Source organism: Battus philenor, unplaced genomic scaffold (genome assembly GCF_028537555.1).
Source record: "Battus philenor isolate CCGP_79_NKW_IND1 unplaced genomic scaffold, ilBatPhil1.0.hap1 SCAF_24, whole genome shotgun sequence".
NCBI classification, from domain to species: domain Eukaryota; kingdom Metazoa; phylum Arthropoda; class Insecta; order Lepidoptera; family Papilionidae; genus Battus; species Battus philenor.
Window position 1 is genome coordinate 10,456,116 of NW_027181687.1, and position 22,871 is coordinate 10,478,986.

Sequence of the window (22,871 nt, forward strand, 5' to 3'; positions counted from 1 at the left end):
TATATGGGATTTTTAATAATATTTATTCTGTATTTTAAGGTTCATGATTGTTTACATTTCTCTTATCCCAGGACCAATGTAGTTTCTGTTTTCTCTTTTAAAGGGACATATAATTGGACCAAGGATAATCATTTACTAATATTCCCAACATCCCTTCGGTTTTATACCCATCGTAGAAATGTAACTTCGGTCTTATATTGTCTAAACGTAATTTTGACCCCATGGTCATCGTGAAAATATTACTTCGACTGTCATCCGTCGTCGGAATCATTGTGAACTGAACGCTTGGAGCGTTCGGACGTATCTTGCGGCTTATCCGCCTCTCTTAATTTTGACCGCAATTAGGCAACCGCCTGCGTTCCGTGGCTGTGGACGCTTTTTTTACTGTTAGGTGCTCAAAACGTAATTTTTATCACGTGGAGCAGGTTTTTTGTTTACAAACTGTAGCGTGTCGTTTCCTAGCTTCGGTGCGGGGACCGCGTCTCACACAGTTTAGCTCGTCCTCCCGGCCCCCGCGTGGGTCTTCCCGTGTACTACTGTTAGTGTAGTTAAATAGGGAACGCCTTAACAACAAATTCCTGTTTTTAACATAACGTTTGATTTGTTGGGCATTATGATGCTTGGTAACGGGGGCTAATACCTTGTCGAGCACCGTTTTTCAGCACAGGAGTACTCATATCGGCTTAGCAGTCGGTAGCTGATTTTTTTTATTTTATTGGCCCCCGCTATTGGGGTTTCGTACCCCCTATCTTTTGTGGGACAGGGACTTTACGGGCAAATTTAATTCACATTATTTTTTTATTATTTACTTTCTCTTCTTTCATACTTCACATTGTCTTTCGGTCTATTCTTTCATGCCACAATTCTGCTGTCTTTCCCTTTTGCTCTGTATCACCTTTCATTCATTCCTCTTTTCTTTTTACATTTTCATAATTACATTGTTATTTTAGTCGGTAGCTGATAGGCAGTGACCGTTCGCGTTGCATCGGCTATTTTGAGCACATACGTTTTATTCCATGTCACCTGGCAGGGAGGTCGCGAGTGTAGCTCCGCACTAGCCAGACAATCGCAGTAAGTACACTACTCACTACACACAATCACACAAGATGTCGCACTAGCAGTTGTTGGACTTTCCGGCTCGTTACCCCAATATATGGGGCGAGCGTATCGCCGGACCCATTTTCCCCAAGAAATTCACAGACTCCCCGGCGTTCCCAGGTGACACCCGTCAACGTCCACCTAAAGTGTGGATGTATATACATCCACACTTTAGGTGACGACTTTCACGTCGTTGAAAGCGTTGACGATGTCGAGGCTTATCGCCAACGCTACACCACTCCGAGACACGGCCTGCTCCGACAAGGACTGGAAGCTCATGATCGCGTCGACGGTCGAACGCCCCCGACGGAAGCCAAACTGGCAATCGGCGAGATCGGGACCGACGCGAGACAGATGCCCGCCGATACGGGCGGCAAGTATCCTTTCGAACAGCTTGCCGCACTCGTCCAGCAGGCATATGGGACGGTACGCAGAGGGAGATTCTGCGGCCCTGCCTTCTTTCCTCAAAAGGACCAATCGTGCCTCCTTCCAAGGCGTGGGAAACGTGGCTCGGCAGAGACAGCTCGTGAAAAGCTCCGCCAACTTGCCCCCCAAAGACGCCAGACTGAATACCCAGACCCGACCCGGTATTCCGTCGGGCCCCGGCGCGATGTTTCGCGCTCTCAGGCGGCTCACGGCTCGATCCAGCTCCTGCGCCGTTATCTCCGTCTCATCCGTCCACTCCCACGGCTGTGCCGGGGGGCGCGCGGAGGGACTTGACTGATCTTCCGGAAAGAAAGTATCTACTACCATCCTCAGAAAGACCGGTTCTAAGGTATCCGTAGTCGGGGGCATCCACGGCCGGAGTTTTCCCAGCACCATTCGGTATGGACGCCCCCACGGATCCCTGTCGAGCTCGACCCAGGACCGAGCCTTGGCGCTCGCTACCGCCTTCTGCAGCGCCTATGTAGCCGCCCGGTACTCCCTGTACAGTCTGGCCATCTCGTCCTCCGGAGCTCGCCTTCGCCTCCTTCGGGTTCGGATGTACTGGCGGCGGCTCAGCAAGCAGACCTTGCGGAGTTCCGCAATTTCCGCCGGCCACCAGTGCACCGCCCCGCGCTTGGGACGACCGGCCCGGGGCATCGACACGTCGCAAATTTGCGTCAGTGTCTCTCGGAACCAGTTCGCTCCCCTCACCGGTTCGGACAGAACCTGTTCGGCCAATCGGCGACGCAGGCGGCGGCCTCTAGCCGGTCTTTGTCTAGTCGCTTCAAACACCAGCGTCGCGTAGTGCTGCTTTCACGGCTGCCGGAGTCAGCGTCTGGTCTGCGGATCGCAACATCGAGGACAATGTGGCGATGGTCAGAAAGAGTGACCACCTCCTCTGCAACCCGCCAGCCCGATAGCATACGCATTGCAACGGAAGTCGCCCATGTTAAGTCCACGACCGACTCCCCCTGCCAGCGCACGCATGTGCTGTCGGATCCCCTGAAGCGTCTATGTCTATTCCAACCGACGCCATTTCGAATCTATTACGTGCAAACTTCACGCCATTACCGCCATCGATTCGTTTATAAGACGTACAATCTGTTGTCCAGGATTGCTCATAACGGATCTCAGCGGAAGATAATTGGCGGAGGAGACTGCCAAACGATGTAAGATTCCTTCTGGAATGCAAGTATGCGGCCATGCGCGCTCACGGTCGTTTCCTGTCTGAACCGATCCGCTGGTACATGCGTCAAATTTAGTGTGAAGCTTCAGAGCACATCGCCCAAGTTCGGAACGAGAGATGAAATAACACTATCTCGAAAATCAAACCGTCCCATCTCGCCGTCTGGAAGATTCTCATATCCCAGAATATGGAGACATGCTCAAATATACAACCTCGTACAGAAAAACACGGCGCAGGCTACGGACATGGTTTTTATTTACATTTGAACGACGGATGTAAAGTCGTATTAGAAATTCAAGGATGAACATAAAACCCAAGTCACATTTGGACGACAAACAATGCCGAAATTATATTTCGACGACAGATGTAAGATCAAAGATAATATTTTCGGAGTTCTACGATACTTTTCTGACCGGACTCACTGCTCCCCAAATGACTTGCAAATAAACTTGTGAATAAAAGACTCCTTATTAACCAGTGATGTTTCATTCCGAGTCAGAACCAACAGTACGTAACAATAAGAATTTTTAAAAAAAGAGTACTTCATTGTCAATTGTACAGAATCATTTAATTTTAATAAAGGTCCTAGTATACTATTAAAATGGTTAAAACAGGTTACAAAATAAAACAGTGAAAATATTTTAAAGTTCATTTATGAGGGTGCAAATGAAAACCGACCCTATCACAGTACATAAATAATTTCATAGCATGCTCCGATGACGTTAACAATTAAATAGCTTATGTGTTACGAAATGCAGATGATCTTTGTATTTATTTATCCATTATACCACAGATAGTAAAGTAGATGATTTCTAAAATTACATAAAGTTTATTTTACAAAATAATTATTTTTCTAAACAATTTTTTTTAAAATTTTAAATGCAAAATAGCTTAATTTTCAGCGCAATCGAATATAGAAAAGAAATATTCATTAATATGCACCGATTTATGCAAATACATTGACAACGACATTTTAAAGTTTTAATTTATTTGAAACCAGATTTATATTTTTTATCAGGTCGTTGAAATTATCTTAAATATGACTCTAATAACCACATATGTACAGTTTATTATATATATTACAATGAAAACTTGACACTAAACATTTTGGATTTAACTTTCCTTACATTGAAAGTTTTTGTTTTTAAAATGGCATCCAACTAACGGTAAACAGAAGACAATACACTACAATTCAGAGATATATAAATCTCTCTGTGTAAAAGAATTCAAGAAGGCAGGGGTTTTTTAAAATGTCAAAGGCAAAACAGTCATAGAAAGACTTCAAGAAATACTATAGCCCCGTACTTACGTACATACATCGTAAAGAAAAAATATACCAGTTTCTATTCCTACAAATATTACCAACTAATAAAATTACTTTTAAATTTAATAAGCCTGGTAATAACACATTGAATATTGATATATCACTATGGTGTAACTCAGGGGACGGTAAACCTAATCCATATTAAAAAATAATACATCGGAAAAATATTTTAAAAGGTAATACGGGTTATAAATACGTCCTGATGTGAAACTACCAGTTTTCAAAACTGAGGGTAGTTTGAAATCAAATCTTCATAAATTTAATTTTGAGAGTATGTTTATAATTTTTTGAGAACTCCAAAAACATGTTAAAATCTGATGATTGCCAACATTTTCCGTCCCCTGATGTAGCCTAGAACACTTCAAAGATTTATACAAAACTTAATATAAACAAGATTCAAATGTTAAATTTGGTGTAATATAAACAATTCCCAAGAACAAGCCTGGCACGATAATACAGCGGAGAATCCAGGTCGACAAGTGTTTTTTATATTTCGACGAGTAAGGCCTGTCGCCCATGACGACTGTGAAGACGATGTCACGCGTCCGCATAGGTTACAGTCGCAAAAGCGACGTCAAAAGTCGCCCTGGCCGATGGTCATAAATAGCACCGCGGCTCTCTTTAAGGTATTGCTTTGACCATATACCTACTGGCACCGCGGCGGCTCTCACTAAGGTATTGCTCCGAGCAAGGGACTGACAGCAGCTCTAGCGGCAAAATGCTACAACTAGATATAATGTAAAATGTATAAATATGAGGTGGTAGTGAACACAAGATTCAATTCAATTTTTTAGTTTGTGGACCTCTGTTTCCACGGGCTCAATTTCGATGAAGCTGCACAAAGCCTAGATCGACTAGCAGCATAACTTCAAATACCTCAAACGGCAATGGGTACAAGATTCATTGTATCAACTGTGTATTTATTTCCGCCAAATTCTTCGTTCATTCAGGGATTCGATTTTTTTTATAATTGTTGTTCACCAACGCCATTTACATTTCAAAATGATTGGTTTTTAATAAAAAGGTTATATATGCCTACCCTAATATCACAATCTGAACTTAGATATGAAATATTTCTTTCATAAGTGCATAGCTATATTTTGAATTATAATTTTATCAAAAAAAATGTTCTGTACCCCTTAATACAAGTAACATTTGAATCTTATTTACGTTTATGAAATCAGTTTTTATTTTCATATTGTTCACAATTTTCAAATGACTTAAACTAATAGATACATTACAATGCTATTTACATTTAATATTTGGTTTTCTATCAGTACACTGAATATTTATATGTTTTATGATGAACAAATACATTTAAAAACAACGTTCAGTTTTTATCTCCGTATAGATATATTTTTAAATATCTTAATAACATTGACCAAATAACGACCTAAGGTTTAAAGAACTAAAAGAAATGAATTAGAAATAATTTATAGCACTGGTCACAAATACAACTTTAAAAAGAACATCTTGCAACACTGAAAATATCGGAATTGTCTAAACACTATATTTTAAAAAATCACGTATCTTCAGTAACAGATAAAATACTAAGCTGAAATCTTCATATAAATTGTAGTAAATAATGATAGGACTTAAAATACAACGCATACATAACTTTTTGAAAGAAAAAAAAGGGATTATTTTCTGAAAGATATATTACACGGTAAATGATTTGGCACGTCGACAATTTAAATAAAAAATCTGAACAGGTAGTTAGTTTTGATATCCCAAACATATTACTTCCTATACAAAAAAAATTAACAATATTCCCCGGGGTATATATACCTAATATATTACCAAATTTTCACGATGTATGGTTTTTGAATCTATCCAATACAGACAGACAAACCTTATATATATATGTAATATATGTAGATCATCATTTTCTATCACAATCACACTATACGATGCGTGCCTCATGAGCAGAACAAAAACAGAAAACAACCAATATTTACCGTTAGTCTTATTATACTGTAGATCTGCCAAATCAAATGTCGCGTACATACCGTTATATTCTTAGCTATTGCAATTACATATAAATGACATTTGACATTTACAAAAAATAAACGTTAGACAAAAAATGAATTATGTAAAATTATTTAATATCACCATAAATTGAATATCGGTAAGAAAAAAAGAGGATTTTTTAAAATTAATTTTGTCCCATTTTAAAAACAATTATTTTACACGCTAATGCGTTCACACCCTAAGGTTAGTTTAAAAATAATCGATTTTAGATTATCGATTTTTCTTGATGTATCGATGTATGAGGAACTTTGTAAAAATAAAGCTTAATATCGACATGTTACAGTTAAAATCGGTTCTTCGTTGGAACGTTTACCGTAATTAGAACTAAATATCTATGTTAAAAGCAAATTTATTTTGCTCAAAATTGAACATCTGTTAAATAGTTTATACTGAAAAGGCATCTTTCTAAAGCGAGTCTAAAATTGTTTCGACCGAATTTACTAACAAGTATATACTGAACATTTTTTATATTAACGTTGTTTAATAATTCTTGATGTATGTTAACCCTAAATGAACATTTTTGCGGTCAAGTCAATATATTGGATCAATTTTGAAAGTAGTCCAGGGCAATGAAATTCCTTTCGAAATATAATAGAAAAATATTAGGACGAATTTTTTTTGCGTGTCATCTAAAGTCAAGTATTATTTATTTGTCCCAAGTAAGCTTTTGAGTTCGACACACCTGCTTTTCCTGGATATTTATAATATTTTCATTTGCTAGTTTTAGCTAAAGTTCGGTGCTTTATCTGAAAATTTTGATCAGTGGTGGTCTAGTTTTAACATAGATATTTAGCTTTAACTAGGGAAAAGGCGTTTAAACTAAAATAACCGGTTTTAACTGTTACAGATACATCGAGACGAATCGATAATGTCACAGAATTTTTATTCTATTAATCAAAAATATAATTCGACTGAAAATTTTATACATTAGACCATTAATCTAGCAAAGATTAATAATACTTATATTTTTTTATTAAAATCGACATTTATTACGATGTGTTCAATCGGTAAAATCGATGTTAGATGTGTGGGTACAACACTAATTGGTGTCGGGTATGAGAGATGCGAAGAATGACGTCACAATGATCCACGTGGACGCGAGCAGAGACTGTTGGCGTGTGGGTTCGTTTTCCTGCGCCGATGCCTGCGTTTGGGGCGGTGCGTTGTTCTGTGGAACGTTCAGAACGCGGAAGAAACCGATTTGATGCCTGGGAAAGATTAAGTTAAGAAAAAGCTTTAAATGGTTGAATACATTTCACATTTGCAGTCAAGTAATGTACGGTACACTCTCCAATAGTTAGTTTTTAAAATTAACGTATAATCACTAAATATTATAATTATATTTACTATCAGTCCCTGTACACTTTTTACTGCCATAAGTTATTTGCCTGTCACATTGCGATAAAAAAAATATAAATATAATCATCATGAAAATACGTGCAAAAGTTTAAAGCTGAAAATTGAAACAAATTTTCAAAAATTTTACACAAATAACTAATCATCCTGTATACTTTCTTTCACATATTTGAATGCAGTTACGGAAGAGTGTAGAGTTTGTCGAGTATCGACTCGTTCGCAAGGCATAAGCGGAAAGCGAATCTATCTATATTTTATCATCTCCTTTAGTATTACCGAAACTGCTGTACCATGCCTTAGATATGCTCGTGTGGAAATGGTGTGTCGATAGTCGTGCCTTTTTTATTCGGCTCCCACCTCATCTCGCTATTCTGCACGGTACAGCAGTTCCGGTAGAACTATATCAGCTATAGTTCGTTAAGATTTAAGAATGCAGTGATTAATTGTCAACACTCCGTGACCAATCAAATCTTACGTAATTAGCCTTTGCTTTCGAAACTATGCCCTTCAACTGTGAAATTACTTTTCGAATTAACAATGATAAGTTTGCTTTATACATTAATAGTGCTCTTTTATCAGTTAAGCTTGTGGCTTTGGCCTTCCAAGCGAGAAGTTATTTTAACTATAATTGGACTTTTTACGCATAGACTGTTGTAATTTTATAAATTATTTATTGAAAAGTAAATATTGATGATAGATAAATATATATAATGCACCGACAGCACAAAGAAAGAGTTGCCATATTGGTCTCTAAAAATTTTTGCTGTTTGAATATTATATTCCACTAAATAACCTTTGTAATGTTATTTATTTTTAGTGTTGACCTTTTCCTATTGGCAAACGAGCACTACACCACATTCCACATGGTCATTATTCACAGATTATAATCCCCTATAAAAATGCATTGAAGATTAGTCGGTCAAATCTTGAGACTCTCCATAGAGACTGGGGAGCACGGAGTTGGTTTTGACTATACTAGTTGCAATTATAAACAGACAAACATTACTTATTAGAATAATAAAATATGTATAATGTGGTACTTACAAATACGCAGCCGCAGCCAACAGTACTACCAGAAGTAAACGAGCTGGACTACCGTACAGACACACAAGTGATAACAGTATGGCGAGGCGTGAGGCTGCATACACCTGGTCCAACCAGTCCCGTGGTGCAGGTTCCTCGACAGGTGGAGGCCGGGCCTCAGCTGGTTGTTGGGGCGGCGCTTGTGCCTCCCGCTGTTCCGTCTCAGTGGTTTGCTCGGGGGCAGCTCGCCGCCTGTCCACATTGTATAATTTAGTTCTCATAATCTTATGTTAAACTTTTCCTGACTTATTTTTATGCACTAGAACTAATATACCTTTACATTATCATCTAAAGTCCTTCATCACAGGTATATTTGTGTACTCGGATAAATATACCCTTACATTATCATTTAAAAGCCTACACTCAAGGTTCTTTTATGTATTCAAACAAACATACCTTTACATTATCATGTAAAGGCCTACAACAGTACTGGTACTTTTGTGTACTTGAAAAAATAAACTTTTAAATTAATATTTAAAGGCCAATACTACTGGTTCTTTTGTGTATTCGAATAAATATCTCTTTATGTAATCATGTAAAGGCCTACACTACTGGTACTTTTGTGTACTCAAACAAATATACCTTTACATTACCATGTAGTCTATACCAAAGGTTTCATGTAGTATATATTTATTTATTTCCATATGACAAAGTTTAAGCTCAAATTATTTCTAATATGAATATAACTAGTTAATCCTGCCTAAACAAGGGAATAATTCCTATTATACACAACCATGCAAGGTATTTATTGTTTAAAACATTTTCTTGTTTAAATTATTGTTGCAGAATTTTTGCTTATATGAGATTACTAAAATCATTGTATGATTTAACATGTAAACCTTTTCCATAAAAGACAAGTATAATATATCAATTTAAAACTGTTTAATATAGTGTATAAACTGTATTTCCTTATATGAATAAAGAAAACACATGGATGATTTAATTATTGTAATATATTACATGTTATTGTTTAAAGAACAAAATAAAACTATACAATTGATTGTAAAATGTGTTCGTGTATTTATTCAAATGGAAGTGACAAATGTCTTCATTTTAATCTGTACATACTATGAATTGGTTACCTACATGATATAAAACAAATATTACTCATCAATTGCATCATACTTTGTAGTACATTCATTTATTTTACTATTAAAAACTCAACTATTAACCTAATGTTCAAGTGTTCGCTATTATGGAAAACACTTTTGATAGGTGCTATCATGTGAGTGTGTGTTTATCTACATAAATATATCTACTTGTGCAAATAATAAACACTGTCATTTCAGACCTAGGACTTTCACGACTGGACTTATACCGGCCTTTAAGATTTTTAATAGACTCCGTCAAATCCATTTATTTTTTTAACTCCTAATTCTTATATCTTAATTTAATTTGAATTGATAATAATGTGTTATTCCTATTTGATGTAGGTTTTTTATTAATATTAATATTCTGTTGTGAAAGGACCTGAGAATAAATAAATAAATACAACTGGTTGGAAGCAACTGCCTGCATGTAGCATATAACAACGATCTTGACAAGGTATCATATCCAACTTGTTGGTGAACATCTTACACTACTCTTGTCGGTTTGTGTTTTACAATGAAAAGTTTAAGACCCCAACGGCCATCTCTTCTGGGTAATCCGTTAGTCAATTTTACAGGTCTCAAAATAGTTGGTTTCGATTTTTCTATTAGTAATTCAAAGAAGCCGCCTCCATAATTTATTAGCCAATCAAACTTGGGTTTAGACCAGTGTTTCTCAACTCTCACTCCTGTAAGGAGGCAATTCGAAAATGGACTCGGTACAAGTTTAACCATTTCGCTTTAATGTAAAAATTATACATGTTATATAGGGGGGCATAAGAAATTTAAGGTAGGTGGCTGGCAAAAAAAGATAAACACTTGGTTAGACTGTCACAATGACAGGTCTTGCGTTGCCAGAATTCAGTATAAGTAAACAAATATTTTATCTACGGTTATCACTTACTTTGAACTTACTTTGACTTATTTTCGTAAATATAACGTCATTCTTGTAAGAGCGTGAGCATTAAATTTTTATTTCAAACAAGTGTTATCTGTTTAAAACTTGTTAATTACAGATTGGCCTATTAAATATTGATTACAATTATTTGACACATGACAGAAAGCGCGCCAAAATTGATCTGTCAAATATAAAAAGGGATGTGCCTCAAGTGTTTGTCGTTGTTTTAGTTATCGATTTTAATACAAGATAATCGATATTATGTTTATTCTACTTACATGTTGGCGTATTGCTGCATATACTGTAAATAGGCTTGCTGTATCATCATCATGTGGTTCGCATACATCGCTGGGTCGTTAGGCGCTTGAAGATATCCCTCACCAAAGTTGTAATTCGGGTACGGGGGTACTCTGCCGTAATTATTAACGAATGAATTCATATAATTCTGCATTTCTACAGTGTGATTCTGATCGTTTTGCCTGGTCTCCGGTCTCGCGGTCTCCACAGGACGCTGTGGATCCGTCTGTGTGACGTTTCGCTGCCGGAGACCGCTTGTTGCCGTCTCCGTTGGAGTTTTTTCCTCTTTGGTCGGCATAGTTCGGCTCGGTTTGCACACTAAGTGCATAGTATGTGTGATTTCTGTGTCGTATGTGCGCAGTACATCTTTTAATATGGTGTTGTCGTCCAATAGTTGACCAGAGTAAATAATTTTCTGCTCATCGGTTTTCTGAAGAAAAAAAAATGAATTATTTTAGTAACTTTTATTAGTAGTTCACAGGTGTAAAACGTAGACTGCATAGCGCAAATTGTAATTTTTTTAAACTTAAACTAATTTAAGAACCTTGCCTTTTGGCTAACCGCCTCTCAAGTTTTCGCGACACGCCTAGAGGTCGTGATCTACATTGAAAAACACCGATGTCAAAAGACTTAGAGGTAAATGCCCTTAGCGATTGCTTTTAACAATGGGCGCCCGTCAATTTCTGATAACTTTTGAACGTGAACTTGTTTTGTTATAAATATGGAAGCGTTAATCACTAACTCAATAATTTGAAAACCGAAATCAAAGTTTGCAACCTCACTGCTTTGCAGAAATAGATATAGAGAAATATTGCTCCACGGCCTTGGTGGAATTTTAACCCACTCAAACCCTCTTGGTACCTTTGAAGGCGCCGCTGAATCCTCTACGAAACTCTCAGGTGCCCCTGAGTATTGTACCACGAGACATCCCAGTGGGATGTCGAGATGCCCGATACCACTGTACTACAGCAACACGAGACTACTTCGCGTTGTCGCCCTTCCCGGGTTCGCAACCCGATGTCCACCACCTCTAACGACACCTATTCTAATGAACCTGATTCCAAGTTTGAGGCGGACGATGGAACGACTTGGTCTCACACCATCGTGATAGCGCCACTACGGTTTCATAGGTAACAACTCATATCACGGGAGGAGAACCCTGAACTACACAGCGCGAGAGACTGGAATCCCTCAAACGGGCAAAGGGCAGCCATATATAGGTAGCCATAGATAGGTAATCTCACATAATCCTGTCCACCTCCAAAGTCACGTCCAACTTCAAATTCAAAATATTCAAGTAGGCATATGCACGCACTTTAATCGTCAATTATTTAAACCTTATAAATAGTAAGGTAGTAAAGTAAAACTCCTAAGAAAAGCCGGCCAATAACTCAATAGTTGCTCTTTTTAAATTAAATTTAACAATGTTTTACGTATACATTAAAATATCAACAATGTAAATGAGTCAATAAAACAAATTCCACGCATTTAGACTAAGTAAAAACTCTTGAATTTTATAAAAAGATTTATAAAATAATAGTATTAATTTTAGTTTTAAAACTAAGAAAAGGAATGTCTTAGATATGTTTTGGAACTTTATTATATACACATACACACATATAAAACACGAATATATGGCAGATTTACCCTCATCCAAATCTAAATTAATTTTCTATCTTCGTTGATATAACATTAAGTGTTGCCAACCTTCAATGAAAAGCGTAAATGCAAAGTCAGAGTCAATTAAAATATATTTTTTTTAAATGTCACACTTCACGCTCCGCCAAATCTATTTTATACACTCATTGTTATCACGAACGCACGGCTGGAGTCGACAAGATTCGCTAGATCAGTGATTCCCAAAGTGGTTTATATCGACCCTTAGGGGTCTATGAAACCTGCAAGGGGTCTACGTCAGCGAATAAAAATTTGGGGATCCATGAAATGAAAATGGGGATCCACGATAGTGGATCTCAGCACATACACTGATAGTACCTATTTACTTACATCATACTATCTTATAATATCAAAACATTTACATTATTTATAAATCTACCTATGAAGTAAAAAAATTATTATATATGTTTATAAAATTGTGTAAGTTGTAGGATGCTGGTATAATAAATTGGTTTAGTTGGTATAGTAGACACAAAATTTTATTTTGAGTAGTTTTAATTTAAATTCAATCAATAAATGTATAAATTAATATGTGTATTTACTTTAAGTTTTTAACACTAAACTTCACTACAGTTAGAAATTTACAGGAAATCAATATCAGGTAAGTAGGGGGTCTACCCAACACGGAAAAACATGGCATGGGGTCTACGACACAAAAAAGTTTGGGGAACTCTGCGCTAGATGATACAGCAACTGCGCATCAAGGATACAATAGCGAACAATTTATAACCGGACATGACCGATATGCCAACAGCTCAGTATTCATGTGATAATTTTTCAATATTATCAAAAACAATGTTTATTTTTGATAATATTTAAAGAAAATATCGACAAAAAACTTTAAAGTCTTCCAAACACCCTGAATTATGTGATCACCCTTTGAAATACATTACATTTATTTTTTCTATGGTAATGCGACAAGCGAATAACTTCTGGCGGTACAAAGTCTGCAGGAACAGATAATAAACAACAATTAATTTTAAAAAGCAACAAAAATTTTGAAGACGCTGATTTTTTTACAAGATGTCCCATTTACAGCAAACGACCTATACATTCAACCGTTTTTAAGCTTTTATACCTATAATCAATCATAATGTATATTGTTCATAATTTTATTTAGATCAGTGTTAGTGTACCAAAACTGGTGTACCGCGCCTCGGAAAGCGCGGGAAAGTGAGGAGCCGAGAAGAGAATAAACAGAAGAGAGAAGAGAGAATATACAAAATTAAAAAAAATGTGTGAACCACAGATTAAAATAAACACCAGTAACTGTGACAAAATCAAACAAGGCGAGTTAGAACGTAATAAAAAAATATCGTAAGTCTTATGATGCCCGCATCCAGAGACTTGTCGCGACGTTGACTACGTCGTCAGTCCATCTAGTGGTGCCTATATACCCTGTGTCTACCGGCTCCTGGTCGCCACTAGAGAACCCTATGGACTCTACATTATGCCACATCGACTGCCACTTCAAACGTGCAATTCATTTAGCTACATCGGTGACCTTGGTTCTACGGATCTCTTCATCAGTGAACTGATCTCGCAGCGAATTTTTTTATCATAGCAAAACTAAATATATTCACATTATTACTAAAGTCTTACAACGTTCTTTATTTAAAAAAAATATAGTCTTACTTACAACGTCTTACTTACAACGTTCTTTATTTAAAAAATAGTGTAGTCAATAATTTTTGACAAAAAACTTTATGAAAAAAAAATTTTTTTTTCAAAAAAGGAACATTACAAATCTTAACCGTCTGTTTAATATTGCTCCATTTGAATCATAAAATATTTAAAGCAAAAATTCGTCTGTTAGTTAACATTCCATCGCATTTTAAACGCATATATAATGATAAACATGAACATTGACGTTCGAGAAGTTTCTATACACTTTTATAGATAACATCGCAAAGACAATCAAGATATAATTTGTACATTTCGAAACGGCTAACAGATAAAGACATAATAAACTGATTCATACGTAAAACATATGAATAATTATATAAAATTTAAATAATACGACGATTTTCAATAGAAATTTCAAAAGTTTTTGCGTCTTTACCTACTGCGCAGTTTAGGGACTGACAATCATGTTAAAGATAGAAGTATGCAAATGCATTCTAACTCATTTTGACTAACCGAAGAGGTGATGATTTCACCCGAATGACAATCACTACGAGACATAGGCCTCCCCCATAGGGTCAAATAGGAACGGTTTGAAGCGGCCTGTGTTCAGCGTCTTCCGACGATCTTAACAAGGACTTTGAGACCCTAGCAGCCATGAGTTCTGTGCGCCATGTGACTTGCTACATCCCTTTAATTTTGAGCATATCTCTCACCATGGTCACTCATGGTCCAATAGGAAACCTATAGGAGAGTCCTATGTCTCGCAGAGAATACTCTTCAGCTGAAATTATGATGATGACAATACTTAAGTAGGTGTCAGAGAAAATGCTTCATTGATACACTATTCTCTCAATAGTAAAAAATAAAATAAAAAAAGAGAAATGAAAATGAGTTAAGTCAGTATTTTTCAAACTTAGGTTCCATGCTCTACCTTAAATTCTTACACTCCTCCTATGTAATATATATATATGTATATATATATATATATATATATATATATATATATATATATATATATATATATATATATATATATATATATATATATATATATATATATATATATATATATATATATATATATATGCAAAAGGGTTAAATGCATGTTAAATTCACTTTTGAATAGCTCCCTTGTGGAGCGTGGGCCTCACACTGAGTTATGGTGTCCCATAACTACATTAAATATTACCCACATAGAATCATAGTTTTCTTGTATTTGTTGTGGGAAGAATGCCAGAAGAACCTGATTTGACAGAAATTAGAATCAGATTTAGCTCCTTTAAAGTCATCAACTTAAGCAATGAATGTTCCAAACACACCCTGATCTGAGAAGATTCCTGAAGAAATTCAGACAATGTTTATTTAGTCACTTATATAACATTAATACAGTAGTAAATAAATTTCCAAGCTTTATTATTATCAAAACTCTTGTTCTACTGCCTAATGAGCCAAATCTATGGCTGGGTATAGCCCAACAAATGATTCTAAATACTCCTTTATATAGCGCAAGCTAAATAATAATCAATTTATTACCAGTTACCATATCAAAACTCCGATAACAATTATTTAACGACTTTATTAAAATGTCGCTTTATAGCCTTTATTATGGTTTATTATCAGAGGAGTCTTGATAAGAAATTTGCATGTTTATTATTAAAATATATAACTTCACACTATTGTTACATAGTCAAGTTTCATTATATTGAGATATTTTTTAAAAGAGTTTAAAAGATTTTATTTTTATTGTTTACTTATTAATAGTCGATTTATGGACTTCAAGTGTAAGCTAATACACTGGTGAGCACCAATTCCTCTGAGCTCAACTCAGAACTGACTCTATCACCATCTGATGTCCTTTGCTGCTTTGTATAAATGTTTTTTCTAGGAACAACGGATGTATACACAGTCTTACAGACAGCTTACTGGTCAAAAAGCAGTCTAAGAAATAAATATTATCGCTTAGCTTGCTTTTATTTTCACTAAGCCGTATGTTTATAACTAGACATAATTTACCTGATTTATTAGTATACAGGATGTTTATTTACACATGTAAAAGTTTTAAAGGATTAAATGTGTAACTCATTTAATGTTTATTAATGTATGGTTGTCCCAAAAGTCAATGGTTTTAGAAAAATAAAATATAAGGACAGTATAGTCAGGATAAGCATTATAAAAATTCAGATCACTACATGTTTAATTTAATTATTGTTTACTATTTGTCTCCGCAGACTTTGTACTGCTAGAAATTTTAGCACACACCTGTCACAGTTCAATAGAAAAATAACTAAATGTATCATATATCATAGTAATTACTTTATATTTGGAACTTTATATTGGAAATATGTGTAAAAGTTTCAACGATTTTGGTTAACAATAGGGCATTCACTTACTAAAACCTTTTACACTTAACTGATTACAGCGTATGTGATATATTGTCCACATCCAATTTCATTAATTTTATTTTTTAAATTCAAGTGTTTTAGTTTCAATCACCGCATTGATTACCATAGGCAACTAATTGAGTGACCTATTGCTAAATTTTAATGCTTACTAATAGTTATTTTTACAACTGTCAATGATCATGGCACATTTGTAGTTTGAGGTGTGCTGATAATTAAGATATAATATGGTAACACAATAGCAAATAAAAAAAAACAATAGAGACTCTATTTTCTTAGAATAATGCAAAAAGGTTATAGCTGATGTAATTTAAAGAAATTTATTTCTTTTAATTACAGCAGTTATAACCTACCCAGTTGGGTAAAAATGAAGTTCAAATTAAACTAAACAAAAACAAGATAAAAGTAAAAGCAAAACTAAATATAAAAATTATGTAAAAATGTAAAAAGTAGTACTCTGAAGGTGAAGTAAGGAAGCTGATGTAAGATAGGAAAATAAAGTATGGAAAAGTATGATATATTATGTAATGAACAAAAAAAATTAATAAACTTAATTATTAAGTGAAAAAATTATTATAAAAAATAATGTCCCTATGTACCCAGGACAGGGGATGAGAGGCCCTCAATAATGGGGTCTGTAAAAAAAACTTTAGCACAGTGTTTTCATATTTCAAAAGGCATACAGAATAACAGAAGTAAATAGCATTAGCTAATTCCTAAACTTTGCTCTTACTTGCTTTTAAAGCAACATTGATTGGAGATCATTTTGGATATAGTGGAGACTTGTCAGTGAAATTGAATGCAAGAATATTGCAAGGAGGCTACCCTAAAAATATGTGCGGGTCATCAGCCGTGAACATCATATTTGACCCATATCCTTACAAAGCAGTAGACCTCCCACAGTGTGCTAAGAATTGACATCTCCCTGTCACATCAAGGGTCTATCAGGATTTCTTAGAGTTGGGTTGGCTAGCTTAAAGCCAACTTTAATGCAAAATGAGTGTAGTCTCATTTGGATGTAACAATCAAACCGTTGAGACAAGACAAGACACATCTTTAAAAAATTATCTATAGCTGTTAATGAACAAATTTCGCTGTTGTAGCATTTTAATGTAACACATATTACTTATTTGTAAGATAAGAATAATCAACAATGCTAAAAAACTACATAAGGAAACTAAAAATTCTATTTCCTTATGAGAATCAATATTCATTTTAGTATAAGTATTAGAATTTTTGTGTTATATTTTTTACATAATATATTCTTTATCAAACTTTGAAGTTGGAAGACATGTTTACATGTTTATATTTTCATCCTTTAAAGGTATAATGTATTTAAAACATTAAATAATTGTAGTAATAATATAAAAATAAATAGTGGAACAACTGTTTATAAACAAGTTACAAGTAAGTTTCATGAATAATTTAAGCATAATTGGTAAATATAAAACTGTGTCAAACAATGCAGAAAATTTATCTCTAAATTCAATATATTTATGGCAGGCTTTGGCAAAAAACATGTTACTCTATTACAGAGTATGTTCATGATAAAGGTGTTTGAAAATTATTGGTCAATTTTAGAGATAATTTTCAGATGTAAAAACCTATACATATTACCAACCACCGCCTATATATTACCACCATATTATATTAGCCATATATCGCTAAAAAGTAGTCTAAATGTTACAATGTTATTTGAACTATTTTTAAATTACGAAAAATAATACATCAAAAAGAGACGGAAATTTTCTATATTAAGTGAAACAAGTTATTTAAGAAATACTTACAACCGTATAAATTAACTAAATAAAATTACTAACAAATATAAAAATTACAAACTGTTGCTCACAAATTCATGTATAAATAGAAAATTAGTAAGTATGTATAATGTCTGTGATATGCGCCGATTAGAAAACCGGAATGGATATCGTCACAGTATAAATACATATTAGTATAATTAAATAAAAAATGCTCACTGGTTTGCTGGGATAAACCTCCGACAGATGTCCCTTTAATTGTCTCACGGTCCATGACGACAGACATTCTATATTCTGGTCCTCTATTTGTTGATTTGGGGCCTTAACTATCAGGGTCACGTTATCAGGTATCATTTTAAGGCAATCTGTTCAATGTTAGGTAATAGTTAAAAAAATACACTTGTGGAATTTTCTTCTCAATAAAGGCAAAATTAGTAGATTTACACACGAATTTGAAACTAAATTTAAATAAGAAACAAATTGTTTATTTTTTTTAAGATGATTTAACAAGACGTGTAATCATCGAACTGAATTGGATTAAATACGTAAATAAATAATTCGTAAATTAATACGAGGTGAGGAGGCCCCGTACTTGTCAATTTACTCGAAAAATTATTTGTCGACACCGCATTGGTCCAGCGATGTTAGAGACAACATTATTTATATTCCGGTAACGAATTTTGGCGAACTTTCATTGGTTGAATAAAATTTGAACGCCCGTCATTGGTCGTAAAGAAATGAACAATCGGATACCCGGTTTTACATTGATGTCGATTTATCGTAAAAAGTATTTTAAGTTTTGACAAATTTTGTAACTTCCTTTAATGATTATATTTTTCATTGTAAGCAAAATAGTCAAAATTAAGTTATAATATTGTGTAAAAAAAATAGAATGAAATGTAAAAAAGTGACAATCAATATGATTTTCCAAAATTTTAAGGAGTTTATACTAATGGTGCTATTGCTGATAATAAAATTGTTTGAGTTGTGTACCTTACATCTATTATTATTAGTTATTTGTCCTACTTTAATTAAGGTTGTAATCTGATTCTTATTTAATTTTTGAACAATTGTTGATTGATCTAAAACCACTCACGAGTATTTTTTGTTATTAGCCGACGAAACCACATTTGTAGTTTTTACATGAAAACGTTTTTTTGCATCTATTCCTCGAAATGATTAATTAACGCGATAGGTTGTACATTTTATGTCATTGCCTTTGTCTAGAGATTGCTGTAAAACTATTACATCTTGAAGATATGGTAATTTAATTTTTTTTTGCTGGCATCCCTACTAAATGTCAAGTTTGTTTAGTATTGTTGACATAATCTTGCTTAAAGGTTATAAGTTTTTTTGATTCAAACTGACTTTTTCCAATTTACGTTAGTTGTATCATTTTCCAATTTCACACATTTGGTAATCTAGATTGAGTAGTGTTATCTTTTTATCCTTGGCCGAATGTAATAATTACAAAAATAAGACTAAAAACAATATGATTTAAAATTTACGTTTTTAATAGAGAAATTGCTTAAAAATGGGTGTTACGGTGTAAGTACCGGCTATGTAGTGAAAATATTAATGTTGAAATTCAAATATAAAAAGTTAAACTATCAGTTTGCAGCAATATCCAGTACCGGAAAATAAAACCGGCACATACGTGATAGAATTACTTACGAAACGTATATTGGCTCTCGGGGCGTCGCAACAGGGACAATTTCTGGTGGACTGTGAAAGTTATTTGTCGCATCCACAAATGGGTAAATACAGATAATATTCGTGTTTACAAAGACTTTTAATAAGTTTATAATATTCAACACAGAAATAAATACATTAATATCTGTGACTAGGTGGATCGACATATTCAAGATATCCGAACTAGCTGGATGCGGGTAGCGCAACACTGGTCACCGTGACGAACTTCGGTGGAGGCCTACACCTTGTAGTGGGCGTCTATTGGTTGTCATGATGATGATGTATAAATTGTAAATTTGGATTTTTATCTTTATTATTATATTGGTATTAAATTATTTTTTGAGCTACATATTTGAGTGATATACTGGATGATATTAATAAAGCACACAACAAAAACAATATTTCAAGTTATTTTGGAAAAAAGGTTTCGTAAAATCAAAGATTATTGTGTTATCCTCTGTTGCAGAAATACTCACTTCTCTAATTTAGAATCAACTATTTAATTATCACTAATAGTTTCATTTGGTAAGATTATTTTTTAAAATCATTTGGTAAATTTTTCAGGCACAACTAAAACAGTACATATTCTTCACAACTCGGAGCAGCCAGCGTCTGTCTTCTCAATTTTAGAAAGTGGAACAAAAAACATTCATGTGATAGCTGATGGACTGTTTGATCTGCTTATGATGAAGTTATCTCAACATTATACATCAAAAAAACAGACAAAAATTGAGAGCAAAGGGCCAAGATTTGAGCTGGGGGATTTCTGTGTTAAATTGGGCTCTGTTACAATGAATCAAAATTTCAAGGGCATACTTATTGAGGTGGGTAAATATAGTTTTTCTGATACCTTCATTTATTGTCATTTTAGCTGTAGAGTACTCACTGCTGGGATTAGGCCTCTCCCATAGATTTCCAATAAGTCGGGTTGGAAGCATCCTGCAACCAATGGCCAGTTGTCTTTGTAGTTGTTGGAAACTGTAAGCTTCAAAATTCTTGTGCCAATTTGTTCAGCATATTACATAGCCTATCAACCCCTGTCCCTTCAATTCCCAAGCATTGTGTAAAATTAATTATTATTTAAATGGATTATTGAAATCTACTCTACTTTGTTTTTTCTTAAAGCTACAAAGCAGGTCAGAGCATTGAAAGCACTTAGTCTCTTTACAGTAAATATTCTTGGGGACTTCTACAGTGATCTCAACTTGGATTGCAACATTATTTATTTAACTGATTTGGGAAGCCGCAAGATCTCTGGTAGACACATGGTCGCAGGGTTACCCTTAAGGTTATAGAGTTGATAGCATGAACTGGCAAGCATAGCATAGGGTTTCCAACCACAAACTGGATTGTTAATAGATATTGGATGCAGCCCAGTTCCAAACAGACCATTTAGAAATCTATATGGTCTATGTCAGGGTGTGAACTACCTAGGACTGAAATAATAATGATAATTCCAATTCTAGGGTTTGAAGAGTACAAAACCGGGATTTGATATTTATATTATATGGTATGGTAGAAAAATTTACAAACATTTTTGTACATTAAAAAAATGTCTTACACCTATTGATGATTTAAAAAATTATTATCTAAAGTTGAAATATTATCTATCTTTTTGTATTAACAATTTTTTTTTCACAACTTCATAAGCTTTGTTTGAATTTCTGTTTACTCCCATATTTTATTTCAATACTTAAGTTACTCTCAACGACAACTGAGTAAAATCCTTTCAATAGATGTGAAAATTATACTAACAAATAGCAGCATCTTTGCATTTTTATTGTATGACTAGTGAAACACCACATTCAAATGGTTAACATCTTTGCAATGAATTTAAATGTTTGTTAACTATTACAGGTGGAGTATCGTCCTTGTGTAATGGCAAATGCAGTGTGGGGCCTTCTCCGTGAGTTCCTCCAGGGTCTTCTCGGTCCCACTGTACCTATACAACCTCCGCAACATTTGCTCAGCAGGATGAATGAAATATACACCCCAATCGACACCATCTATCAGTACTTGGAACATTTTAGCGCATACAGGAAATCAACAGGAATGAGAACTACTTAAGAAATAGATATAAATATTAGCATTAAGTTGTACAGAATATATAAGTTGATGTTTTTGATACTGAACAAGATTTTGAGATAAAAAATTTTGTTTTTCTATTTTACATTGGCCATTTCAGTGCAAGACATGTCTTCCACATAGATTTTAAATAGGGTCAGCTATATCCAGCATCTCCTAATGACTTTAACAAGGTTAAAGGTCTGTGTACAATTTAAAATAAAACAATTTTACATTTGGAATAATGTATTAATGCACAGCAGTAAAATTAACATACATAGGTAAACATTTAAAAGCAAATATATAATAGACAATAGGCAGCTTTATCTCTTAGGGTGACGGATGATGAAAATTAATCTATATAAGTTTTATGTTTAAAAATTGTGCCAAGCTACACTACTTTCAAATGCATAAACATAATTTTTGATATTGAAATTAATAAAACTGGGTCCTTTGCTTACATGGCTGCAAGATAGCCATTGTTGCCCCATGTAATGATTTCAATTTTATTGACATCATTTAAAATGAAGTATATTTTGCATAATTATTAAAAAAATACAATGTTTGGATTTGAACTAGAATAATTAAAAAATATCTTTTTTTGAAGTCTCTTTTATTTAAGAGAAAGGTATATTGGGATAAAAATAGATTGGCATGCAATCAGAAAATCATTAGGGTAGGTAGATTATAAATAATTGTTAACGAATTTTAAACAAATTCTATTTTTCAAATCCAAAAAATTCTCACCAAGTAACCTAGCGACATCAGTAGATGCAGCTAACAAAAAAATGTGTAAACAAAAAGATGTGTAAAACAAACAGATTTTTCTTAAATATACATTGTCTTGTGTAAATCAAATTTTGTCGCGG

General features: G+C 34.3%; 2 protein-coding genes across 2 annotated transcripts; one reads left to right on the forward strand and one right to left on the reverse strand.

Moving 5' to 3' along the window:
- Positions 1–6,829: 6,829 nt before the first annotated feature.
- Herp (Homocysteine-induced endoplasmic reticulum protein) lies at positions 6,830–18,830 on the reverse strand. The gene is made up of 4 exons (XM_068767937.1): positions 18,466–18,830; positions 10,769–11,217; positions 8,466–8,696; positions 6,830–7,273 (listed from the first exon to the last, which is right to left on the reverse strand). The coding sequence occupies exons 1-4, from the start codon at positions 18,598–18,600 to the stop codon at positions 7,105–7,107; spliced, it is 984 nt and encodes a 327-aa protein (XP_068624038.1). The 5' UTR covers positions 18,601–18,830; the 3' UTR covers positions 6,830–7,104.
- A 772-nt stretch (positions 18,831–19,602) lies between these two features.
- On the forward strand, positions 19,603–22,240 carry MED20 (Mediator complex subunit 20). Its single transcript, XM_068768086.1, has 4 exons — positions 19,603–19,794; positions 19,861–20,003; positions 20,503–20,762; positions 21,796–22,240. Exons 1-4 carry the CDS (start codon positions 19,781–19,783, stop codon positions 22,003–22,005), a joined length of 627 nt encoding a protein of 208 aa, XP_068624187.1. The 5' UTR covers positions 19,603–19,780; the 3' UTR covers positions 22,006–22,240.
- The last annotated feature ends 631 nt before the right edge of the window (positions 22,241–22,871 follow it).

Excerpts from the sequence above, each read along its gene's own strand:
- MED20 (XM_068768086.1), top strand. Across the intron at positions 20,004-20,502 it reads TTTGTCGCATCCACAAATGG|GCACAACTAAAACAGTACAT; the intron begins GTAAATACAGAT and ends TAAATTTTTCAG. Across the intron at positions 20,763-21,795 it reads TCAAGGGCATACTTATTGAG|GTGGAGTATCGTCCTTGTGT; the intron begins GTGGGTAAATAT and ends TAACTATTACAG.
- Herp (XM_068767937.1), bottom strand. The coding sequence starts at position 18,600 with ATGATACCTGATAACGTGACCCTGATAGTTAAGGCCCCAAATCAACAA. Across the intron at positions 11,218-18,465 it reads AGGTTTATCCCAGCAAACCA|AAAACCGATGAGCAGAAAAT; the intron begins GTGAGCATTTTT and ends TTTTTTCTTCAG. Across the intron at positions 8,697-10,768 it reads ATGCAGCAATACGCCAACAT|GCGGCGAGCTGCCCCCGAGC; the intron begins GTAAGTAGAATA and ends CAATGTGGACAG.